The following is a 20,476-nucleotide window of genomic DNA, read 5'->3' as shown; positions in this document are numbered from 1 at the left end:
CGACTCTGGTTTCCGCCTCCCTCCACTCAGAGCCTACATGGACGACATTACAACATTGACCACCACTGTCCCATGCACCAGGAGACTGCTCAGAAAACTCGAGGAGAACATCAGCTGGGCCCGTATGAAGATTAAACCATCCAAGTCACGCAGCATCTCGATTGTGAAGGGAGTACTCTCTGACCTGAAATTCTTCATCGGAGATGACCAAATCCCAACAGTGTCTGAGCAGCCGGTAAAAAGCCTTGGAAGGTGGTATGATGCAAGCCTGAAGGACAAAGACCAGGTGCAACAGCTGTGCAAAGACATCAGTAGTAGCCCACAGTCCATCGACAACACCCAGCTACCTGGAAAGTTAAAGGCCTGGTGTCTGCAGTTTGGTCTCCTACCCCGGGTGTTGTGGCCCTTAGCACTGTATGAGGTTCCAAACTCAACAGTGGAGAAGATGGAAAGGGGAGTCACAGGCTACTTAAAGAAGTGGCTCGGAGTTCCACGATGCCTTACCACCATAGGCCTCTATGGAGATGGTGTCCTCAAGCTGCCCCTCACCAGTCTAACAGAGGAATTCAAGTGTGCAAAAACCAGGCTCCAGATGACACTGAATGAATCTCGAGACCCAGTGGTGAGCAACAACGCGCCGACCTTGGCAACTGGGCGAAAATGGAGGCCAGGAAAAGCAGTCCAGGAGGCAACAGCAGCCCTCAGACATGCTGACATTGTGGGTCATGTTCAGCAAGGGAGAGGAGGCCTTGGGCTAACTAGCCGTGCTGCTTGGAGTAAGGCCACTGCACCCGAGCGGCGGAAGATGGTAGTGCAGGAAGTACGCCATCAGGAGGAGGCTGCAAGGTGGGCCAAGGCAGTCTCTCTTGCCAAACAGGGACAGTGGACTCGATGGGACAGTGTGGAGAAGAGGAAGATCAGCTGGAAGAATCTGTGGGCCATGGAAGCGAGGCGGTTGAGCTTTTCCATCGGAGCAACATATGACGTCCTTCCAACACCAGTTAATCTTCACCAATGGTATGGTGAAGATCCGGACTGTGCCCTCTGTTCCATGCCAGCCAACCTCAGGCACATTCTCACAGGGTGTAAAACAAGCCTCACCCAAGGACGCTACACTTGGCGTCACAACCAAGTCCTTAAAAACCTTGCGTCTGCCCTGGAGGACAAGCGAGCTGCCACCAACTCCCTACCACCCACAGCAGCATCACACTCCTTACGGACAAACTTTGTCCGCGAAGGGGCTAAACCATCGAAGAGCGGCTCTACACCATTAGAGCGAGACCAGCTGTGCTTGGCCCGCGACTGGAAAATGCTAGCTGACATTGGCTGGCAACTTGTGTTTCCTCCGGAGATCGCAACCACCACCCTAAGAACTGACATGGTGCTCTGGTCCCGTCACTCAATAAGGTCTTCACCATTGAGCTCACAGTACCCTGGGAGGACTCAGTAGATGAGGCTTATGAGCGAAAACATCTGCGCTATGCTGATCTAGCTGCCGAAGCACGGCATCATGGCTGGAACACAGAAGTCCGACCAGTGGAGGTGGGCTGCAGAGGTTTTGTGGCAACATCTACAACCAGACTGCTTAGAGACCTGGGAATTAAGGGCCAGAGCCAGCGTTCGGCAATCAAAGCTGTATCGGAGGCGGCAGAAGGCAGCAGTCAGTGGCTCTGGATGAAGAGGAAAGACCCCAGCTGGGCCCCGAAGTGAGAGGGCCAGGAGGTATGCGGTCAACAATGCTTGACTCAGGGAGGAGGACGCCCCTGCCATGCATAGTCCCATGGGATGTTGGCTATCAACAACAAGGCAACTCCTATGACTAATTGGGAATGGGACGCAAGCGTAGGATTGATCACCCTGTCGCTGGCCGCCTTTGGGGAGGGTGTATAGTGTGAAAGGCCGAAACACCCTAGGAACCAAAGGTACACTACTGACGATGCGCTCCCCAAATTTCACCACGCTCACTGTTCATTAACTCTTGGAAGTGCTTGCACAAAGGATAGTAACATCTCATCCTGTGTTCTTGGAATCTGACAGAGAAATGAATACCTCACCGATGGTGTTACATTTTGCTGCCAAAAGACTTTTATTGCCTGAACTCAGCGTAGAAGAGTTTGTTTCTATTTGTATTACACACTGGGAATGGATTGTGTTTGTGTAAAAGATGTCTTTTGTCAAAGTATGCCTTCACAGTGGTTCTCCGCAGTACTTTCTTCACTTCAAACAACTGTACTGAGTGGCTCAAACGCCGATCCATTACGTAGCGTTAGTGGCGGTGAAAAAATGCTGAGAGTCGATACGGGAGAAGCCCCACTGCCTCTCAAATGACACTGGTGCCCAGTTATCAGCGGGTCCTTAACTGATCATTACCATTGCTGAAAAGCTGGTATTAATTGACCAATTAGTTCCTCTACTGCTCTGACTGTCCACGGTACTGGAGGCTTTGTCCTGGCTAACTCACAACATGGCTGCAACAACTAGGGCCAATGTTCGTTCAATTTACTTTTTCACACCCTCAAAAGAGCTTATGTCATTGGTGACTTTTACTGTAGAAAACTGCCATGAGCTACCAGAGGAGCTCTTGTGATATGCAAGATTCCCTTGCACAAAATCCTTCTGCTTAAGTGTGGAATAAGGCTTACCCATCCACTCTCAAGTGCTGTATTTTCATACTGCTCTTCTATGCTATAATTCCATACATTTCCGAGCTGTGGTCCTCCTTTAGACATGTCCCAAGAGAAGATTTTCTATCTGTCTTTGTGTGCGTTTGACTGACAGCTGATTTGCTTATTTCCCCAGGCATCAAGCTATTAATGGCAAGCAGTTGTATGCTGTCATGTATGAGTCTGACACATCCCTGTGCATCCCAGAAGGCCATGACATAATTACATGTTTGTATTGTAAATCGAAGCAAATTTGATTGATCACATGCAGATGTTATTGCAAGCAGATGTTACTTAGCGACAGCTGTCTCACTCTTAGCACCTCTCGTCTTCTCCATGTTAATGTGCTCGCTCCCTCAATCACTCTCTTACCCTCTCCCCACCTCTTGGACACTTTCTTTCCTTTTACCAAGCCTGTAGATGACCAGTACTCTGTATATGGAAATGCATATTTAACTGGCTCTGGAGTGTTGACGTAATCTTATACAAGGTCATATGCAACCCAGTATTTTTCATGGAACATTTGCCCTCTGCCATATGTTCCTCCAGTTGTGCCAGATAAATTAGGGATCGTTGGGGGTGAAAACCTTCAGTCTGGGGAATCACTCATGCTTTGTCTTTTTTTTTCTTCAGATGTCTATTTCTGATTAGCTACCCCAGGAAAGGGCAGAAAATAGCCCTTATTAATATATTTAGCCTTAGAAATATGGTTTATGAAATCAATCATTTGCTAAAGTCAGTTAACATTCAAACAGTGCCTTCAGAAAGTAATCACTCCCTTGGACTTTTTTCACATTTTGTTGTTACAGCCTGAATTTAAAATGGATTATACAGAGATTTTTTGGGTCACTGGCCTACACACAATACTCCATAATCTACATTTTGGAATTATGTTGAATAAGTCTGGCCGGACATCTGATTTGGGAAACTTATTGTAAATTGAGAAATTGTGAGACTCAACTGAACAAAAATAAGAATAAATTGTATAATGAAACCAAAATAAATTACAAAGTATGATTTTAATTGAAATTATGGGCAGAAAGACTGATTCAACTCAATCTTTCATTGAGTCAGATGCCTCGTTTTTCACAAAACCGTTTGATGTTGCCAATTACTTTTAAGGTGGAGTGGCCAGACGGAAGCCACTCCTCAGTAAAAGACATGACAGCCTGCATGGAGTTTGCCAAGAGGCACCTAAAGGAAACAAGATTCTCTGGTCTGATGTTACCAAGATTAAACTCTTTGGCCTGAATGCCAAGCATCACGTCTGGAGGAAACCTGGCACCATCCATACCATGAAGCATGGTGGTGGCATCATCATGCTGTGGGGATGTTTTTCAGCGGCAGTGACTGGGAGACTAGTCAGGATCAATGGAAAGATGAACGGAGCAAATTTCAAAGAGATCCTTGATGAAAACCTGCTCCAGAGCGCTTAGGACCTCTGACTGGGGCGAAGGTTCACCTTCCAACAGGACAACGATCCTGAGTACACAACCAAGACAACACAGGAGTGGCTTCGGGACAAGCCAAAGCCCAGACTTGAACCCGATCGAACTTCTCTGGCGAGACCTGAAAATAGCTGTGCAGCGATGCTACACATCCTACCTGACAGAGCTTGAGGAGCTGCAGAGTAGAATGGGAGAAACTCCCCAAATACAGGTGTGCCAAGGTTGTAGCGTCATACCCAAGAAGACACAAGGCTGTAAACGCTGCCAAAGTAGCTTCAACAATGTACTGAGTAAAGGGTCTGAATGCTTATGTAATTGTTTTATTTCAGTTTATTTGTAATAATTTGTAAAAATGTCTAAAAACATTTTTTTTGTCATTATGAGGTATTGTGTGTAGATTGATGAGGAAAAAAATGTATTTATCAATTTTAGAATAAGGCTGTAACCTAACAAAATGTGTAAAAAGTCAAGGTGTCTGAATACTTACCGAATGCACTGTATATCATGCATGTATGTATTGATGTCATAGAGCACTAGTCAATCATTGCGTTTATTTGAGTCTCGGTCTATGCAGTATTTATGTGGAACCCCCACTGGGGGAGACCATTATTCCATGAACCCAGAGGTCGTCTGGAGCCTCCATAACCCTGCCATCACCCCACTCGCTGACCTTAACCCATGTAATCTGATTACTAGGTCAGGGACAATACCGGTATCTCAATATTTTTTCCATGGCAAAAATGAAAACAAGAAGCAGATCAAAGTCTTTGGTCCTTTAAAAACCTGCTGTATGTAAAATAGTGTGCTATAGTTAAATAAATAGATGTGGCTCTGGATGACAACACAATAATGTTTGTTTCCAACATCAGGGCTGTTTTCCTAAAGAAGTTCAATCCGCTTCGTGTTTTGTTTCCTTTCCACGAACACTAACGAGTGTCGCGATACTGGTATAGTCCAATCCTACTGATTACCCCCTGACCCAAATGAACCAGTCTCCCAGTCAACTCAAATTAACATCTCCTACACACTGCGTAAACCCTCCTGAACTTCAGCCGGATGTGGTGTGTGTGTGTGTGTGCCTGCTCCTGTGTGTGTGTGCCGATGTCAGATTAATTTATCCGGCTCAATTAAACCTGCAAACAGACGGACAGGGCAGGAGAGTGATACTGACACAACTGGAAGGGGGTGGGGCTGGCATGGTAGGCTGTCTGTAGTGGTGGTGAAGACACTGCAGCCAAACAGTGTCATTCAGAAGCCCGCCCTGTACACAGGCCCTGCCTGGGAGCCATTTCCAGGAAGCAGCGGGGGGCATCCACAACAAATTGGACTAGAACCATGTTACATGTCAGCTCCCTGAGAAGGAAAACTACACCGCATCAGGGACAGACTGTGTGTGTATAGTGTAGAATGAATAATGTAAAGGTGAACCATGCATATATATTGTAAAAGCAAAATGCATGTGTATGCAATATATGTGTGTGTTAACTTGTCAGCGTGTGCTTGTGCGTCCTTTGCGTGTGGGTGTGCATATATGCATGTCTGTGTGTGTGCTGTGTGCATGTGTGTTCGCACTGTGCTTGTGTTCATGTGTGTGCGTGTGTATGTGTGTGTGTGTGTGTGTGTGCTGCCCTAGGCTTGGCTTCTGGGCCGTGTGTCTTTCCCCTCCATGCAGCGTCTGTGTGGATTGAGGTCAGCGGGCTAAGCACCCCTCCACAGAGAGCTATCCACCAGGGGACACGGAGTTAGCACGCTAAAGGCAGGTAACCCTCCTGCTAGTGCAACTTAACTCCCTCAGAGGGATATAGGAGTTATGAAAGAAATAATACTAGAAATGGGAACTCACTATAGCTGCTACAAAGGAAACCCCTTTTGACATCTAATAAAGCAGTGTTTTTCATGATTTCTGTTTGTGACAACTCCCTTTCAGCCCTTCCTCAACTCTTCATACAAGCTAACCACTTCTTTGGTATTTGAATTGGTATTTCATTAGGATCCCCATTAGCTGTTGCAAATGCAGCAGCTACTCTTCCTGGGGTCCACACAAAACATGTCATAATAAAGACATTAATAGACAGAACAGCTCAAGGACAGAACTACATACATTTAAAACATCACACACAGCCTACATCAGTACATACACACACAATATCTAGGTCAAATAGGGGAGAGGCGTTGTGCCATGAAGTGCTGCCTTTTTATACCAGGTTTACTGTTCACTTGAACAATCTGAGATGAAAGGGAGTTCCATGCAATCATGGCTCTATATAATACTGTATGTTTTCTTGCGTTTGTTCTGGATTTGGGGACTGTGACAAGACCCCTAGTGGCATGTCTGGTGGGGTAAGTGTGTGTGTCAGAGTAGTGTGTATGTTGACCATGCAAACAATTTGGCATTTTTAAGCACAGTGTTTCTTATAAAAAGAAGTGTTGCAGTCAGTCTCTCCTCTACTTGTAGCCAAGAGAGACTGGCAGCATAGTATTGATATTAGTCCTCTGATTACAGTGAAGAACAGGACATGCTGCTCTGTTCTGGGCAGCTGCAGTTTTTCTAGGTCATTCTTTGCAGCACCTGACCATATGACTGAGCAATAAGGAAGATAAGATAAATCTAGAGCCGGCAGGGCGAGCTTTGTGGAGTGGGGATCCAAAAAAGCAGAGCATTGCATTATCACTGACAGACCTCTCCCCATCTTTACAACCATTGAACCAAAATGGTTTGACCATGACAGTGTACAATCCAAGGTAAAAACCAAGTAATTTAGTCTTGCTCAGTAGCCCCATTATTCTTTATCAGATTCAGCTGAGGTCTAAAACTTAGGGAATGATTTATACCAAATACAATGCTCTTAGTTTTAGAGATGTTCGGGAATAGTTTATTACTGGCCACCCATTCTAAAGCGGACTGCAACTCTTTATTTAGGGTTACAGTGATTAGTGTATAGGGTTGAATCATCAGGATACATACAGTGCATTCGCAAAGTATGACCGCTTGACTTATTCCATATTTTGTTACATTACAGCCTTATTCTAAAATGGATTAAATAGTTTTTTCCCCCCATAAATCTACACACAATACCCCATAATGACAAAGAAAAAACAGGTTTTTAGACATTTCTGCAAATGTATAAAAAAAATGGAAATAACACATTTATATATGTATTCAGACCCTTTACTCTGTTGAAGCACCATTGGCAGCAATTACAGCCTCGAGTCTTTTTGGGTATGACGCTACAAGATTCTCCCAATCTTATCTGCAGATCCTCTCCAGCTCTTTCAGGTTGGATGCGTCGCTGCACAGCTATTTTCAGGTCTCTCCAGAGATGTTCGATCGGTTTTAAGTCCGGCTCTGGCGAGGCCACTCAAGGACATTCAGAGACTTGTCCCGAAGCCACTCATGCATGGTTTTGGCTGTGTGCTTGGGGTCATTGTCTTGTTGAAAGGTGAACCTTCGCCCCAGTCTGAGGTCCTGAGTGCTCTGGAGCAGGTGTTCATCAAGGATCTCTCTGTACTCTATTTAGCTTTCCCTCGATCCTGACTAGTCTCCCAGTCCATGCCGCTGAAAAACATCCCCACAACATGATGCTGCCACCACAATTCACCATAGGGATGGTGCCAGGTTTCCTCCAGAAGTGATGCTTGGCATTCGGGCCAAAGAGTTCAATCTTAGTTTCTTCAGATCAGAGAATCTTGTTTCTCATGGTCTGAGAGTCCTTCATGTGCCTTTTGGCAAACTCCAAGCGGGCGGTCATGTGCCTTTTACTGAGGAATGGCTTTCATCTGACCACTCTACCATGAAGGCCTGATTGGTGGAGGGCTGTAGAGATTGTTGTCCTACTGGAAGGTTTTCCAGTCAGTGGGCAGCTGGGAGGAGGTGCTCTTATTCTCCATGGACTTTACAGTGTCCCAGAACTTTTTGGAGTTTGTGCTACAGGATGCAAATTTCTGTTTGAAAAAGCTAGCCTTTGCTTTCCTAACTGCCTGTGTATATTGGTTCCTAACTTCCCTGAAAAGTTGCATTTCTATTCGATGCTAATGCAGTATGCCACAGGATGTTTTTGTGCTGGTCAAGGGCAGTTAGGTCTGGAGTGAACCATGGGCTATATCTGTTCCTGAATCTACATTTTCTGAATGGGGCATGCTTATTTAAGATGGTGAGGAAAGCACTTTTAAAGAATAACCAGGCCTCCTCTAATGACGGAATGAGGTCAATATCCTTCCAGGATACCCGACCCAGGTCAATTAGAAAGGCCTGCTCTCTGAAGTGTTTTGGGGAACGTTTGACAGTGATGAGGGTTGGTCGTTTGACCGCAGACCCATTATGTACGCATTCAATGAGGCAGTGACTGCTGAGATACTGGTTGAAGACAGCAGAGGTATATTTAGAGGGCAGGTTGGTCAGGATGATATCTATGAGGGTGCCCGTGTTTACAGATTTGGGGTTGTACCTGGTAGGTTCATTGATAATTTGTGTGAGATTGAGGGCATCTAGTTTAGATTGTAGGACTGCCAGGGAGTTAAGCATGTTCCAGTTTAGGTCACCTAACAGTACGAGCTCTGAAGATAGATGGGTGGCAATCAATTCACATATGGTGTCCAGGGCACAGCTGGGGGCTGAAGGTGGTCTTTAGCAAGTGGCAGCGGTGAGAGACTTGTTTCTGGAAAGGTGGATTTTTAGAAGTAGAAGCTCAAATTGTTTGGGCACATACCTGGATAGTATGACAGAACTCTGCAGGCTATCTCTGCAGTAGATTGCAACTCCGCCCCCTTTGGCAGTTCTATCTTGTCTGAAAATGTTATAATTAGGGATGGAAGTGTCAGGATTTTTTGTGGCCTTCCTAAGCCAGGATTCAGACACGGTTAGGACATCCGGGTTGGCAGAGTGTGCTAAACCAGTGAATAAAACAAACTTAGGGAGGAGGCTTCTAATGTTAACATTCATGAAACCAATGCACAAAATGCTTATTTCTCTCAAATGTTGTGCACACATTTGTTTACATTCATTTTAATGAGCATTTCTCCTTTGCCAAGATAATCAATCCACCTGACAGGTGTTGCATATCAAGAAGCTGATTAAACAGCATGATCATTACACAGGTGCACCTTGTGCTGGTGACAATAAAAGGCCACTCTAAAATGTGTAGTTTTGTCACACAACACAATACCACAGATGTCAAGTTTTGAGGGTGTGTGCAATTGGCATGCTGACCTCAGGAATGTCCACCAAAGCTGTTGCCAGAGAATGTAATGTTCATTTATCTACCATAAGCCACCTCCAACATCATTTTAGAGAAACTGGCCTCAACTGCAGACCACGGCGACTTGTGGGCGAGCGGTTTTCTGTTGTGACGTTGTGAACAGTGTCCCATTGTGGGGTTATGGTATGGGCAGGCATAAGCTACGGACAACAAACACCATTACATTTTATCGATGGCAATTTGAATGTACTGAGTTAACGTGACGTGAACTTGAGACCCATTGTCGTGCCATTCATCCACCACCATTACCTCATGTTTCAGCATGATAATGCATGGCTCCATGTCGCATGGATCTGTACACAATTCCTGGGATGCTCTGGATTGACGTGCACGACAACATGTTTCAGTTCCCACCAATATCCAGCAACATTATAAAGCAATTGAAGAGGAGTGGGACAACTTTCCACAGGCCACAATCAACAGCCTGATAAACTCTGCTACATGATGCAAATGGTGGTCACACCAGATACTGACTGGTTTTCTGATCAACGCCCCTACTTTTATTTTAAGGTGTGTCGTGTCTTTGGCTATGCCGGATTAAGTGATATGACATGCTATTCTATAAAATACTCTGTCTGTACTTTCCTAGCCCGCGTTTGCAGCTGCTGTTGCTAACTCAACGGCTAGGAGGCATCACTTCTGTAGTGAATAAGAGTTCAAAGTTCATACCATTCGCAACCAAAGTTCACGCTGAGGTTGGCTTAGTTCTGTAGTTGACATGTTAGTCCTTTTAACGCAGAGCTCACGTACTTGGAACAGGAGGTTACATTTTTGTCAAGGCTTTATATAGTGGAGCGAGAAGGGTGTGTTTGAAAAGTTTTATAACCCATGTCTCTTCACAGGGGCGGGCCACTGATTGAGCAGAGCCCTAACCTTATGAAAACCCACATCTCTCATTTGGAAGCTAAAATTACATTTAATATTTTCAGCAATAATTTTATATTCAAACATTTAAATTGAACAACAATTCCATGTGAATCTGACAATGTGCAGACTTTCCACTGTAGAGTTTATGTCATCCTATCATTGATGAGAATGTCTCAGATGACAACCGAACTGACATCATATTCATTAAGTACCACCGCATATGTTCAATTGGTCGGATTACCAGAATCCCCCCACCTTCTGATGTTCCCAGAATCTATGTTAACCAAAGGATTTTCAAATGTCACATCAGTAGGGTAGAGAGAGGAAAAAGGGGGGAGAGGTATTTTTGACTGTCATAAACCTATCCCCAGGCCAACGTCATGACAAGTGTCTGTGACCAAATCATGTAAAATCCATAGATTAGGGCCTAATGAATTTATTGAATTGACTGAAATGACTGATTTCCTTATATTAACTGTAACTCAGTAAAATCTTTGAAATTATTGCATGTTGCGTTTATTTTTGTTCATTATATATTGATCTGATTGCTCAGTTAGATATAACCGGTTTTACCTGTCTCTAGCTGTAGATAAAGAAGGTATCCTACAGCTACTCTTGCGTGGCCTGTTGCGTGTACACACTCTTAACTTGTCTGTAGATCATGGGGGTAATGTACAGCAGGGCTCTGGTCTGATAGAAGATTGAACTCTCTCTTCCTCCCCCTCTATCTCTCTCTCCCAACCCTAACTCCCTCTCACTTTCTCTCCTCCCTCTCTCTCTGTGTAGATAATGAAGGAGGTGTGTCGGGCTCTGGGGAACGCAGCAGCTGATGACAGTAAGCTGTTGCTGCTCAGTGCTGTGGGGAGTATCTTCTGTAGTGGCCTGGACCCGTCCTACCTGATAGGACGCCTCTCCACAGACCGACGGAAAGAGAGCAGCCGCATTGCTGACGCTGTACGGTAAGAGAGTAACATAAGCTATAGCTACACATACACAGAAATAACACACAATTGCCATTATCCACCTAAAGAAGGCTACAGCAGGAACAGAGAACACAGCACACACTTACACACATCTACACACTTACCTAGACATCTCTACCATTAGAGTGCATTGACTTGATGTCTTACCAAAGTAAATTATCTTAGCGCACTGGAAGATAATTTTTTGCTTATTTTAACCTATAAAAAGGCTAGATACAAGTGGGGTAAGAAATTATCTAATTTCAAGATATTTGATCTTAATAAGATGTCTTACCAAGACAAATGATCTTAGTGCACTGGCAGATCATTTTTCATACTTTAAACTAAGAAAAGCTGCTTGCCCTGATTTGCCTAAAGCAGGATAAGCACAAAGACACAATCATATTGTACTGTATAGTTTATACTCACTGTTTTGTGTCTCCTCTCCCAGGGACTTTGTGCTGGCGTTTATCCACTTTAAGAAGCCCATCGTGGTGGCCATCAACGGGCCTGCCCTGGGCCTGGGGGCCGCTATCCTGCCCCTATGTGACGTGGTGTGGGCCAGCGAGCGGGCCTGGTTCCAAACGCCCTGTGCTGCCCTCCGCCTCACCCCCTCCGGTTGCTCCTCCTACACCTTCCCCCAGATCCTGGGAGTGGCTCTGGTGAGTCTGGTTGCCTGGTCCACTGTGCAGGTTTTTGTTCAAGCCCTGCAGTAAAACACAATTCAACTAATTATTCAATGTTTTACATCTACATTACATTGTTGTACACTTTAAAAATATATATCTCCCTGTCCCCGCTTCTCACCCTGACAGACCAATGAGATGCTGTTCTGCGGGAGGAAGCTCACGGCACAGGAAGCCTGCAGCCGGGGCCTGGTGTCCCAGGTCTTCTGGCCAACCACGTTCAACCAGGAAGTGATGCTGCGTGTGAAAGAGATGTCCACCTGCAGTGCTATGGTAAGGTTTTCTGACAGAGATAGTCATGTAGAGCTGAATTTATATATCCCAGGACTTGCGCTAGGAGCCTGCCAGGAGCATTGGTCTGTAAATTGAATAAAACTCTTAGATAATATTATCTAACCACAAATAAGAGAAACGTGCAATATACAGTTGAAGTAAAATTCATTTTTCAACCACTCCACACATTTCTTGTTAACAAACTATAGTTTTGGCAAGTCGGTTAGGACATCTACTTTGTGCAAGACACAAGGAATTTTACCAGCAGTTGATTACAGACAGATTATTTCACTTATAATTCACTGTTCACAATTCCAGTGGGTCGGAAGTTTACATACACTAAGTTGACTGTGCCTTTAAACAGCTTGGAAAATGTCAGAATATTATGTCATGGCTTTAGAAGCTTCTGATAGGCTAATTGATATCATTTGAGTCAATTGGAGGTGTACAAGTAGATGTATTTCAAGGCCTTCCTTCAAACTCTGTGACTCTTTGCTTGACATCATGGGAAAATCAAAAGAAATCAGCCAATCAGCCAAGGTCTACAAAAACATTATAGACCTCCACAAGTCTGGTTCATCCTTGGGTGCAATTTCCAAACGTTCATCTGTACAAACAATAGTACTCAAGTACACATCATGGGACCACACAGCCGTCATACCGCTCAGGAAGGAGACGCGTTCGTTCGTTCTGTCTCCTAGAGATGAACGTACTTTAGTGCAAAAGTGCAAACCATTCCCAGAACAACAGCAAAGGACCTTGTGAAGATGCTGGAGGAAACAGGTACAAAAGTATCAATATCCACAGTAAAACGAGTCCTATATCGACATAACCTGAAAGACCGCTCAGCAAGGAAGAAGCTACTGCTCCAAAACCACCATAAAAAAAAGCCAGACTACCGTTTGCAACTGCATATGGGGACAAAGATCGTACTTTTTGGAGAAATGTCTTCTGGTCTGATGAAACAAACATTTAACTGTTTGGCCATAATGACCATAGTTATGTTTGGAGGAACAAGGGGGAGGCTTGCAAGCTGAAGAACACCATCCCAACCGTGAAGCACAGGGGTGGCAGCATCATGTTGTGGGGGTGCTTTGCTACAAAAGGGACTGGTGCACTTCACAAAATAGATGGCGTCATGAGGCAGGAAAATTATGTGGATGTATTGAAGCAACACCTCAAGACATCAGTCAGGAAGTTAAAGCTTGGTCGCAAATGGGTTTTCCGAATGGACAATGACCAAGCATACTTCCAAAGTAGTGGCAAAATGGCTTAAGGACAACAAAGTCAAGGTATTGGAGTGGCCATCACAAAGCCCTGACCTCAATCCCATAGAACATTTGTGGCCAAAACTGAAAAAGCGTGTGCGAGCAAGGAGGCCTACAGACCTGACTCAGTTACACCAGCTCTGTCAGGAGGAATGGGCCAGTGTTCACCCAACTTATTGTGGGAAGCTTGTGGAAGGCTACCTGAAACGTTTGACCCAAATTAAACAATTTAAAGGTAATGCTACCAAATACTAATTTAGTGTATGTAAACTTCTGATTCACTGGGTATGTTATGAAAGAAATAAAAGCTGAAATAAATAATTCTCTCCACTATTATTCTGACATTTCACAATCTTAAAATAAAGTGGTGATCCTAACGGACCTAAGACAGGGAATTTTTACTAGGATTAAGTCAGGAATTGTGAATAACTGAGTTTAAATGTATTTGGCTAAGGTGTATGTAAACTTCCGACCAACTGTATATACACCGTTCAAAAGTTTGGGGTCATAACATCAAATTGATCAGAAATACAGTATAGACATTGTTAATGTTGTAAATGACTATTGTAGCTTCGTTAAGGTGTACCCGCAATACACCAGTCTCAACGTTAACAGTGAAGAGGTGACTCCGGGATGCTGGCCTTCTAGGCAGAGTGCCTCTGTCCAGTGTCTGTTTTCTTTTACCCAGCTTAATCTTTTTCCTTTTATTTTTATTGGCCAGTTTGAGATATGGCTTCTTCTTTACAACTCTGTCTAGAAGGCCAACATCCCGGAGTCGCCACTTCACTGTTGACGTTGAGATAACTGGTGTTTTGCGAGTACTATTCAATGAAGCTGCCAGTTGAGGACTTGTGAGGCATCTGTTTCTCAAACTAGACACTCTAATGTACTTGTCCTCTTGTTTAGTTGCGCACTGGGGCCTCCCACTCCTCTTTCTATTCCTGTTAGAGGCAGGTTTGTGCTGTTCTGTGAAGGGAGTAGTACACAGTGTTTTACGAGATCTTCAGTTTCTTGGAAATTTCTCACATGGAATAGCCTTAATTTTTCAGAACAAGAATAGACTGACGAGTTTCGGAAGAAAGATCTTTGTTTCTGGCCATTTTGAGCCTGTAATCGAACCCACAAATGCTGATGCTCCAGATACTCAACTAGTCTAAAGAAGGCCAGTTTTATTGCTTCTTTAATCAGAACAACAGTTTTCAGCTGTACTAACATAATTGAAAAGGGTTTTCTAATGATCAATTAGCCTTTTAAAATGATAAACTTGGATTAGCTAACACAACATGCCATTGGAACATAGGAGTGATGGTTGCTGATAATGGGCCACTGTACGCCTATGTAGATATTCCATAAAAAATCAGCCGTTTCCAGCTACAATAGTCATTTACAACATTAACAATGTCTACACTGTATTTCTGATCAATTTGATGTTAGTTTAACGGACAGAAAATGTGCTTTTCTTTCAAAAACAAGGACATTTCTAAGTGATCCCAAACTTTTGAACTGTTATGTATTATATATATATATGTATGTATGTATGTATGTACAGTGGGGAGAACAAGTATTTGATACACTGCCGATTTTGCAGGTTTTCCTACTTACAAAGCATGTAGAGGTCTATAATTTTTTATCATAGGTACACTTCAACTGTGAGAGATGGAATCTAAAACAAAAATCCAGAAAATCATTTGTATGTACAGTGGGGCAAAAAAGTATTTAGTCGGGCACAAATTGTGCACGTTCTCCCACTTAAAAAGATTAGAGAGGCCTGTCATTTTTGTCATAGGTACACTTCAACTATGACAGACAAAATGAGAAATAAAATTCCAGAAAATCACATTGTAGGATTTTTAATGAATTTATTTGCAAATTATGGTGGAACATAAAGTTTTCTTATTGACCAAATACTTATCTCAATACTTTGTTATATACCCTTTGTTGGCAATGACAGAGGTCAAACAAGGTTTTCACACACTGTTGCTGGTATTTTGGCCCATTCCTCCATGCAGATCTCCTCTTGAGCAGTGATGTTTTGGGGCTGCTGCTGGGCAACACGGACTTTCAACTCCCTCCAAAGTTTTTCTATGGGGTTGAGATCTGGAGACTGGCTAGGCCACTCCAGGACCTTGAAATGCTTCTTACGAAGCCACTCCTTCGTTGCCCGGGCGGTGTGTTCGGGATCATTGTCATGCTGAAAGACCCAGCCACGTTTCATCTTCAATGCCCTTGCTGATGGAAGGAGGTTTTCACTCAAAATCTCACGATACATGGCCCCATTCATTTTTTCCTTTACACGGATCAGTTGTCCTGGTCCCTTTGCAGAAAAACAGTCCCAAAGCATGATGTTTCCACCCCAATGCTTCACAGTAGGTATGGTGTTCTTTGTATGCAACTCAGCATTCTTTGTCCTCCAAACACGATGAGTTGAGGTTTTACCAAAAAGTTATATTTTGGTTTCATCTGACCATATGACATTCTCCCGATCTTCTTCTGGATCATCCAAATGCTCTCTAGCAAACTTCAGACGGGCCTGGACAGGTACTGGCTTAAGCAGGGGGACACGTCTGGCACTGCAGGATTTGAGTCCCTGGCGGCGTAGTGTGTTACTGATGGTAGGCTTTGTTACTTTGGTCCCAGCTCTCTGCAGGTCATTCACTAGGTCCCCCCGTGTAGTTCTGGGATTTTTGCTCACCGTTCTTGTGATCATTTTGACCCCACGGGTGAGATCTTGCGTGGAGCCCCAGATCGAGGGAGATTATCAGTGGCCTTGTATGTCTTCCATTTCCTAATAATTGCTCCCACAGTTGATTTCTTCAAACCAAGCTGCTTACCTATTGCAGATTCAGTCTTCCCAGCCTGGTGCAGGTCTACAATTTTGTTTCTGGTGTCCTTTGACAGCTCTTTGGTCTTGGCCATAGTGGAGTTTGGAGTGTGACTGTTTGAGGTTGTGGACAGGTGTCTTTTATACTGATAACAAGTTCAAACAGGTGCCATTAATACAGGTAACGAGTGGAGGACAGAGGAGCCTCTTAAAGAAGAAGTTACAGGTCGGTGAGAGCCAGAAATCTTGCTTGTTTGTAGGTGACCAAATACTTATTTTCCACCATAATTTTCAAATAAATTCATTAAAAATCCTACAATGTGATTTTCTGGATTTTTTTTCTCATTTTGTCTGACATAGTTGAAGTGTACCTATGATGAAAATTACAGGCCTCTCTCGTCTTTTTAAGTGGGAGAACTTGCACAATTGGTGGCTGACTAAATACTTTTTTGCCCCACTGTATGTATGTGCTTGGGTTCTGTAACTAATACAGTACAATGCTGCTATATCTAGGGTGTAAAAATGAAGGGCCTCTATCTATGAAGCAGGCCGCCTCTTACTCTCTGTTTGTCCCTGTGTGTGAAAGGTTCTGGAAGAGTCTAAATGCCTGGTGCGGAGCATTCTGAAGTCGGTCCTGGAGGAGGTGAATGAGAAAGAGTGTCAAATGCTCAAACAGCTGTGGTGCTCCACCAAGGGACTGGAGGCGCTCTTCAGCTACCTGCAGAGCAAGGTGTATGATAACTGACCTCTCACCTCCACACACCTGCAGAACTATGGGCCACGAGATCTGGTCTTCAGTTACCTACTGAGCAACATCCCTGAAGAGATAGGGCTTTGATCTTCAATTACAAACAGTCTTCTTTAACAACCAGCAGAACGCAGTTTGCCAGTCTCTGAGGCCTTATCTCCTCTCGTCAACATCTGGGCCTGCAGAGCACCACCATCAATGTTTGTTTTACTTTGGTCATCCCTCAACGTCCCTGCCTGTAAGATGAGCAAAGCATCAACTTCTGGAGAGGATTCATCTGTAGGATTCATTCTGCATTCATACTGGCCTGCTTGGAGTTCAGTTAACCCCTTCCAGAGGAAGCATTGACCTGGAACAGGAAGTCATGACAGTGAACAAGGCTCTTCAGGAAAATGGAGGCACAGCGGTGGTGTGAGTGCATGGAGGCAAAAGAGCTCATCTGATGGCTAATGTCATTGTTCAGTTATTTATTTGAAAATGTATTTAGATTTGATCCTAAATACAAAAAAAGCATACCATGTGTATATATTTTCTAGTAGTCTGCTGTTTGTTTTCTTTGTATCTTGCTTTAGTCTTTCTGTTTTGAGGTGAAGTGTCCTCCTGGGCTCTGAGGTGTAGTGAAAATCAAAGCTATGCTTGAGGTCAGAGTGGAACATATATCTTCTCACTTTACAATGCAGTAACCCTGGCCAAAGAAGTAAATAATAATTGAAGTGAAACCTGTCAATTGAATTAGGTGTGGTGTAATAGGAGGGCCACAGGGGAAGAGTTAGAGGTAGGTAATGCCCAATGATACACACCCATAATTGGGAAGTCAATGTGAATGGGCAGTGTTGACAGTGAACTCTTTCTGGATTTATATAGGTCGTTTTGCGATGCTCTTTTGGAAGTGTTTATTCAATTGCATGTATTTGGTTTGTCAGTAAGGGTCTTTGACCTCTGATTGAATGTGAATGTGTAGAAGGGCCCTCTTTGACCACGACCAACACTCCCATAGAGAACCAGAGCTGTCTGATTCCATCTTTTCATTAGAATGTGGAGACTGTCGATAGATCAACAGGAGACCTCTCCCTGGGAAAGGGAGGAAAGAGAGAGAGAATGAGAGTAAGAGGGTGAGACATGTGTGTCATCATTATTATATCAGCAGCAACATGTGCAGCGTCATCATTATCTTCAAGGAACATATATGACATGTATTACAGTGCAAAGGTATAGCGGGAGGGGTTTGCTTTACTCTTCTGTGTTGACTAACCTTGCCTGAGACCTGAAGACTTCTTTTGGCTCCCAGAGCTAATGCCCGGCCTTTAGCTCAGAGGGCTACTGCAGTCTTAAATCGTGAAGACGACCAGGGTTTGATACCCCGTTGATTATAAAGGCATGTATATTACATTGTGAAACGTGTAGCTATGATATTTGGACAGATAATTATTTTGATATTACCTTGCAATTGGTTATTAGTGAGACATTGTGTATTTTTGTAAAGCACAGAAAGATTATGTTTTGTTCCAAAGTAATCACTGCACTTTTCGTCTGTTGGCTGTCTGTGTTGTGAAGATGCAGTAGTAGTGCAGCTGAAGCAGATAATACCTGCATGTGATGATGGCTTCAGGAAATGGGAAATGTATATCTACATATATTGTATGTATGGATATCTATTTTTGGTTTACCCAATAATGAAATGTAGTTTTGTGGAAATTGTTTTGTATCGTTCAGGAAGTGGTGGATATTTGCAGTTGTACACATATATGAACCATGTAGGTGTTATATGGTGTAACTATATGCATGTACAATATTGCAGATACGTGTGTTGCCTGTCAAAATACTTTACATTTCAGGGTATGTTTTGTATTGCCATAGTAAGCAATGTTAGAAATCTTGCACAATCATTATTTGTATTTATTTCAAGTTAGTGCTCAAGTTCCCCTTGGGGTGGCAGTGGCATAATGGTTCCCTTTCCCCAGAGGCATCTCTTTCTCTCTTATCTTCTGTTCCAGATATTCTCAGTAAATTGCTTTTTTCCCTAGATCTGCCCTGTGTGATAGTGGTGACACAACAGACACACAAAAAATGGTTACATGTAGCATCATTATTTTTAAAGGCTGTTGATACCCACTTTATGCCAAACCCTGAAACAGTAATATTGCTATTGACAGCACTGACAAATCAAAGCTCTATCAATTTCTAATCAACCATTCCCAATTATATTTGAATAACAATTTCCCTAATTAATTTATTATTTGCGTGTTGATCAGTGTATTGCTAAAGTATAGTGTAAGATTAAATGTATATTAATATATTCAAGATTTGAGTTTTGCCTGTACCTCTCCCCAACCTGGTCTCAGAGCATTTTGTATTATGCTGTACGTAAATTCATTAACTCCATTTAGTATGATTTGTTACTTCCGTATGGTATGTATTCATTTGTGGATGTTACAAATTTGCAAAATGTACAATATATTACGATTTGCTAAACGTATGATATTTTACCAATTCTAGCTAGGTGGGTAACATTAGCTATCTGGCTAATGTTAGCTGGGGTTAGGGGTTAGTATTAACGTTAGGGTTATGTTTAGGAGTTAGGTTAAAGGGTTAAGGATAGGGAAGGGTTAGCTAACGTGCTAAGTAGTTGCAAACTAGCTAAACATTTGCAAGTATAGTTACTAATTAGCTAAAATGCTAAACTTGGTCATGATGAGATTCGAACTCGCAACCTTTAGGTTGCTAGACGTTCACGTTATACACCAACCCATCCACCCCAAACCAACTAATTTTTGCCTTAAGTAACCATCTGTCTATTCTAACCATAAAAAAAACGTAAAATATCATACTACTTTGTATCTTGGTTTACATTTACTTTGTTACGTATAGTCTGAGACCAGGCTGCTCTCCCAGAACCCAAATAGAGAAACATTGTGTTTGAATGATGCATTTGAATAATTTGAAGTAAAACATGTATAATTAATTTGTTGAGGACTTACCCTTGAATATTATGACCGGCCCTGTAAGCCATGTGTTTAGGTTTGGTTTGTAAACTCCTATCATCTCTTTCTCTAGTCTAAAATCACACCTCGGGGTGCCTTAGAAGTTGTATCTTTTGTCTGTAGGATGCTGTATCCATACGTTGTGAGAGTTTGGGGGTCAAGCTGCTTTGAATAAACTATGACATTAATTTAAACATGGTGTTTTTGTTGTGTGTTTAAAAACTGTTTTGTTCCTACTTAGTTATCATACCTACAAACTATATTTTTGTTTGCTGCATTTGTATAGTATCAATGTCCTTGTTTGGATAGAAGCACACATCATTTGGATCAGATAAATATATTGTAGGCCAAACTAAAAGAGCATCCATCTGTCCTTGGGCTCCTCTCCATTGAAACACACCACATAAAATAAACATGAATGGGTTGCTCCTCTATGGCACTCTCACTATAACCCTCTTCAGCATTTCACTCTGCTTTCCAGAAATGACTGGGGGCCTAATGCTA

At 43.1% G+C, this 20,476-nt stretch overlaps 1 protein-coding gene across 1 annotated transcript in view; it reads left to right on the top strand.

Moving 5' to 3' along the window:
- LOC112249262 (chromodomain Y-like protein 2) overlaps positions 1 to 20,166 on the top strand; it is a 48,140-nt gene extending 27,974 nt beyond the window's left edge. Inside the window, exons 4-7 of the mRNA XM_042319621.1 lie at positions 11,020 to 11,192; positions 11,647 to 11,857; positions 12,011 to 12,154; positions 16,830 to 20,166. Of these exons, the coding sequence (XP_042175555.1) occupies positions 11,020 to 11,192; positions 11,647 to 11,857; positions 12,011 to 12,154; positions 16,830 to 16,988 (687 nt within the window). The 3' untranslated portion in view covers positions 16,989 to 20,166. The remainder of the gene's footprint in view (positions 1 to 11,019; positions 11,193 to 11,646; positions 11,858 to 12,010; positions 12,155 to 16,829) is intronic.
- Positions 20,167 to 20,476: the final 310 nt, after the last annotated feature.

Source organism: Oncorhynchus tshawytscha, unplaced genomic scaffold (assembly GCF_018296145.1).
Source record: "Oncorhynchus tshawytscha isolate Ot180627B unplaced genomic scaffold, Otsh_v2.0 Un_scaffold_4_pilon_pilon, whole genome shotgun sequence".
In the NCBI taxonomy this organism is placed as follows: Eukaryota; Metazoa; Chordata; class Actinopteri; order Salmoniformes; family Salmonidae; genus Oncorhynchus; species Oncorhynchus tshawytscha.
This window is presented reverse-complemented; position numbering and strand designations above follow the sequence as displayed.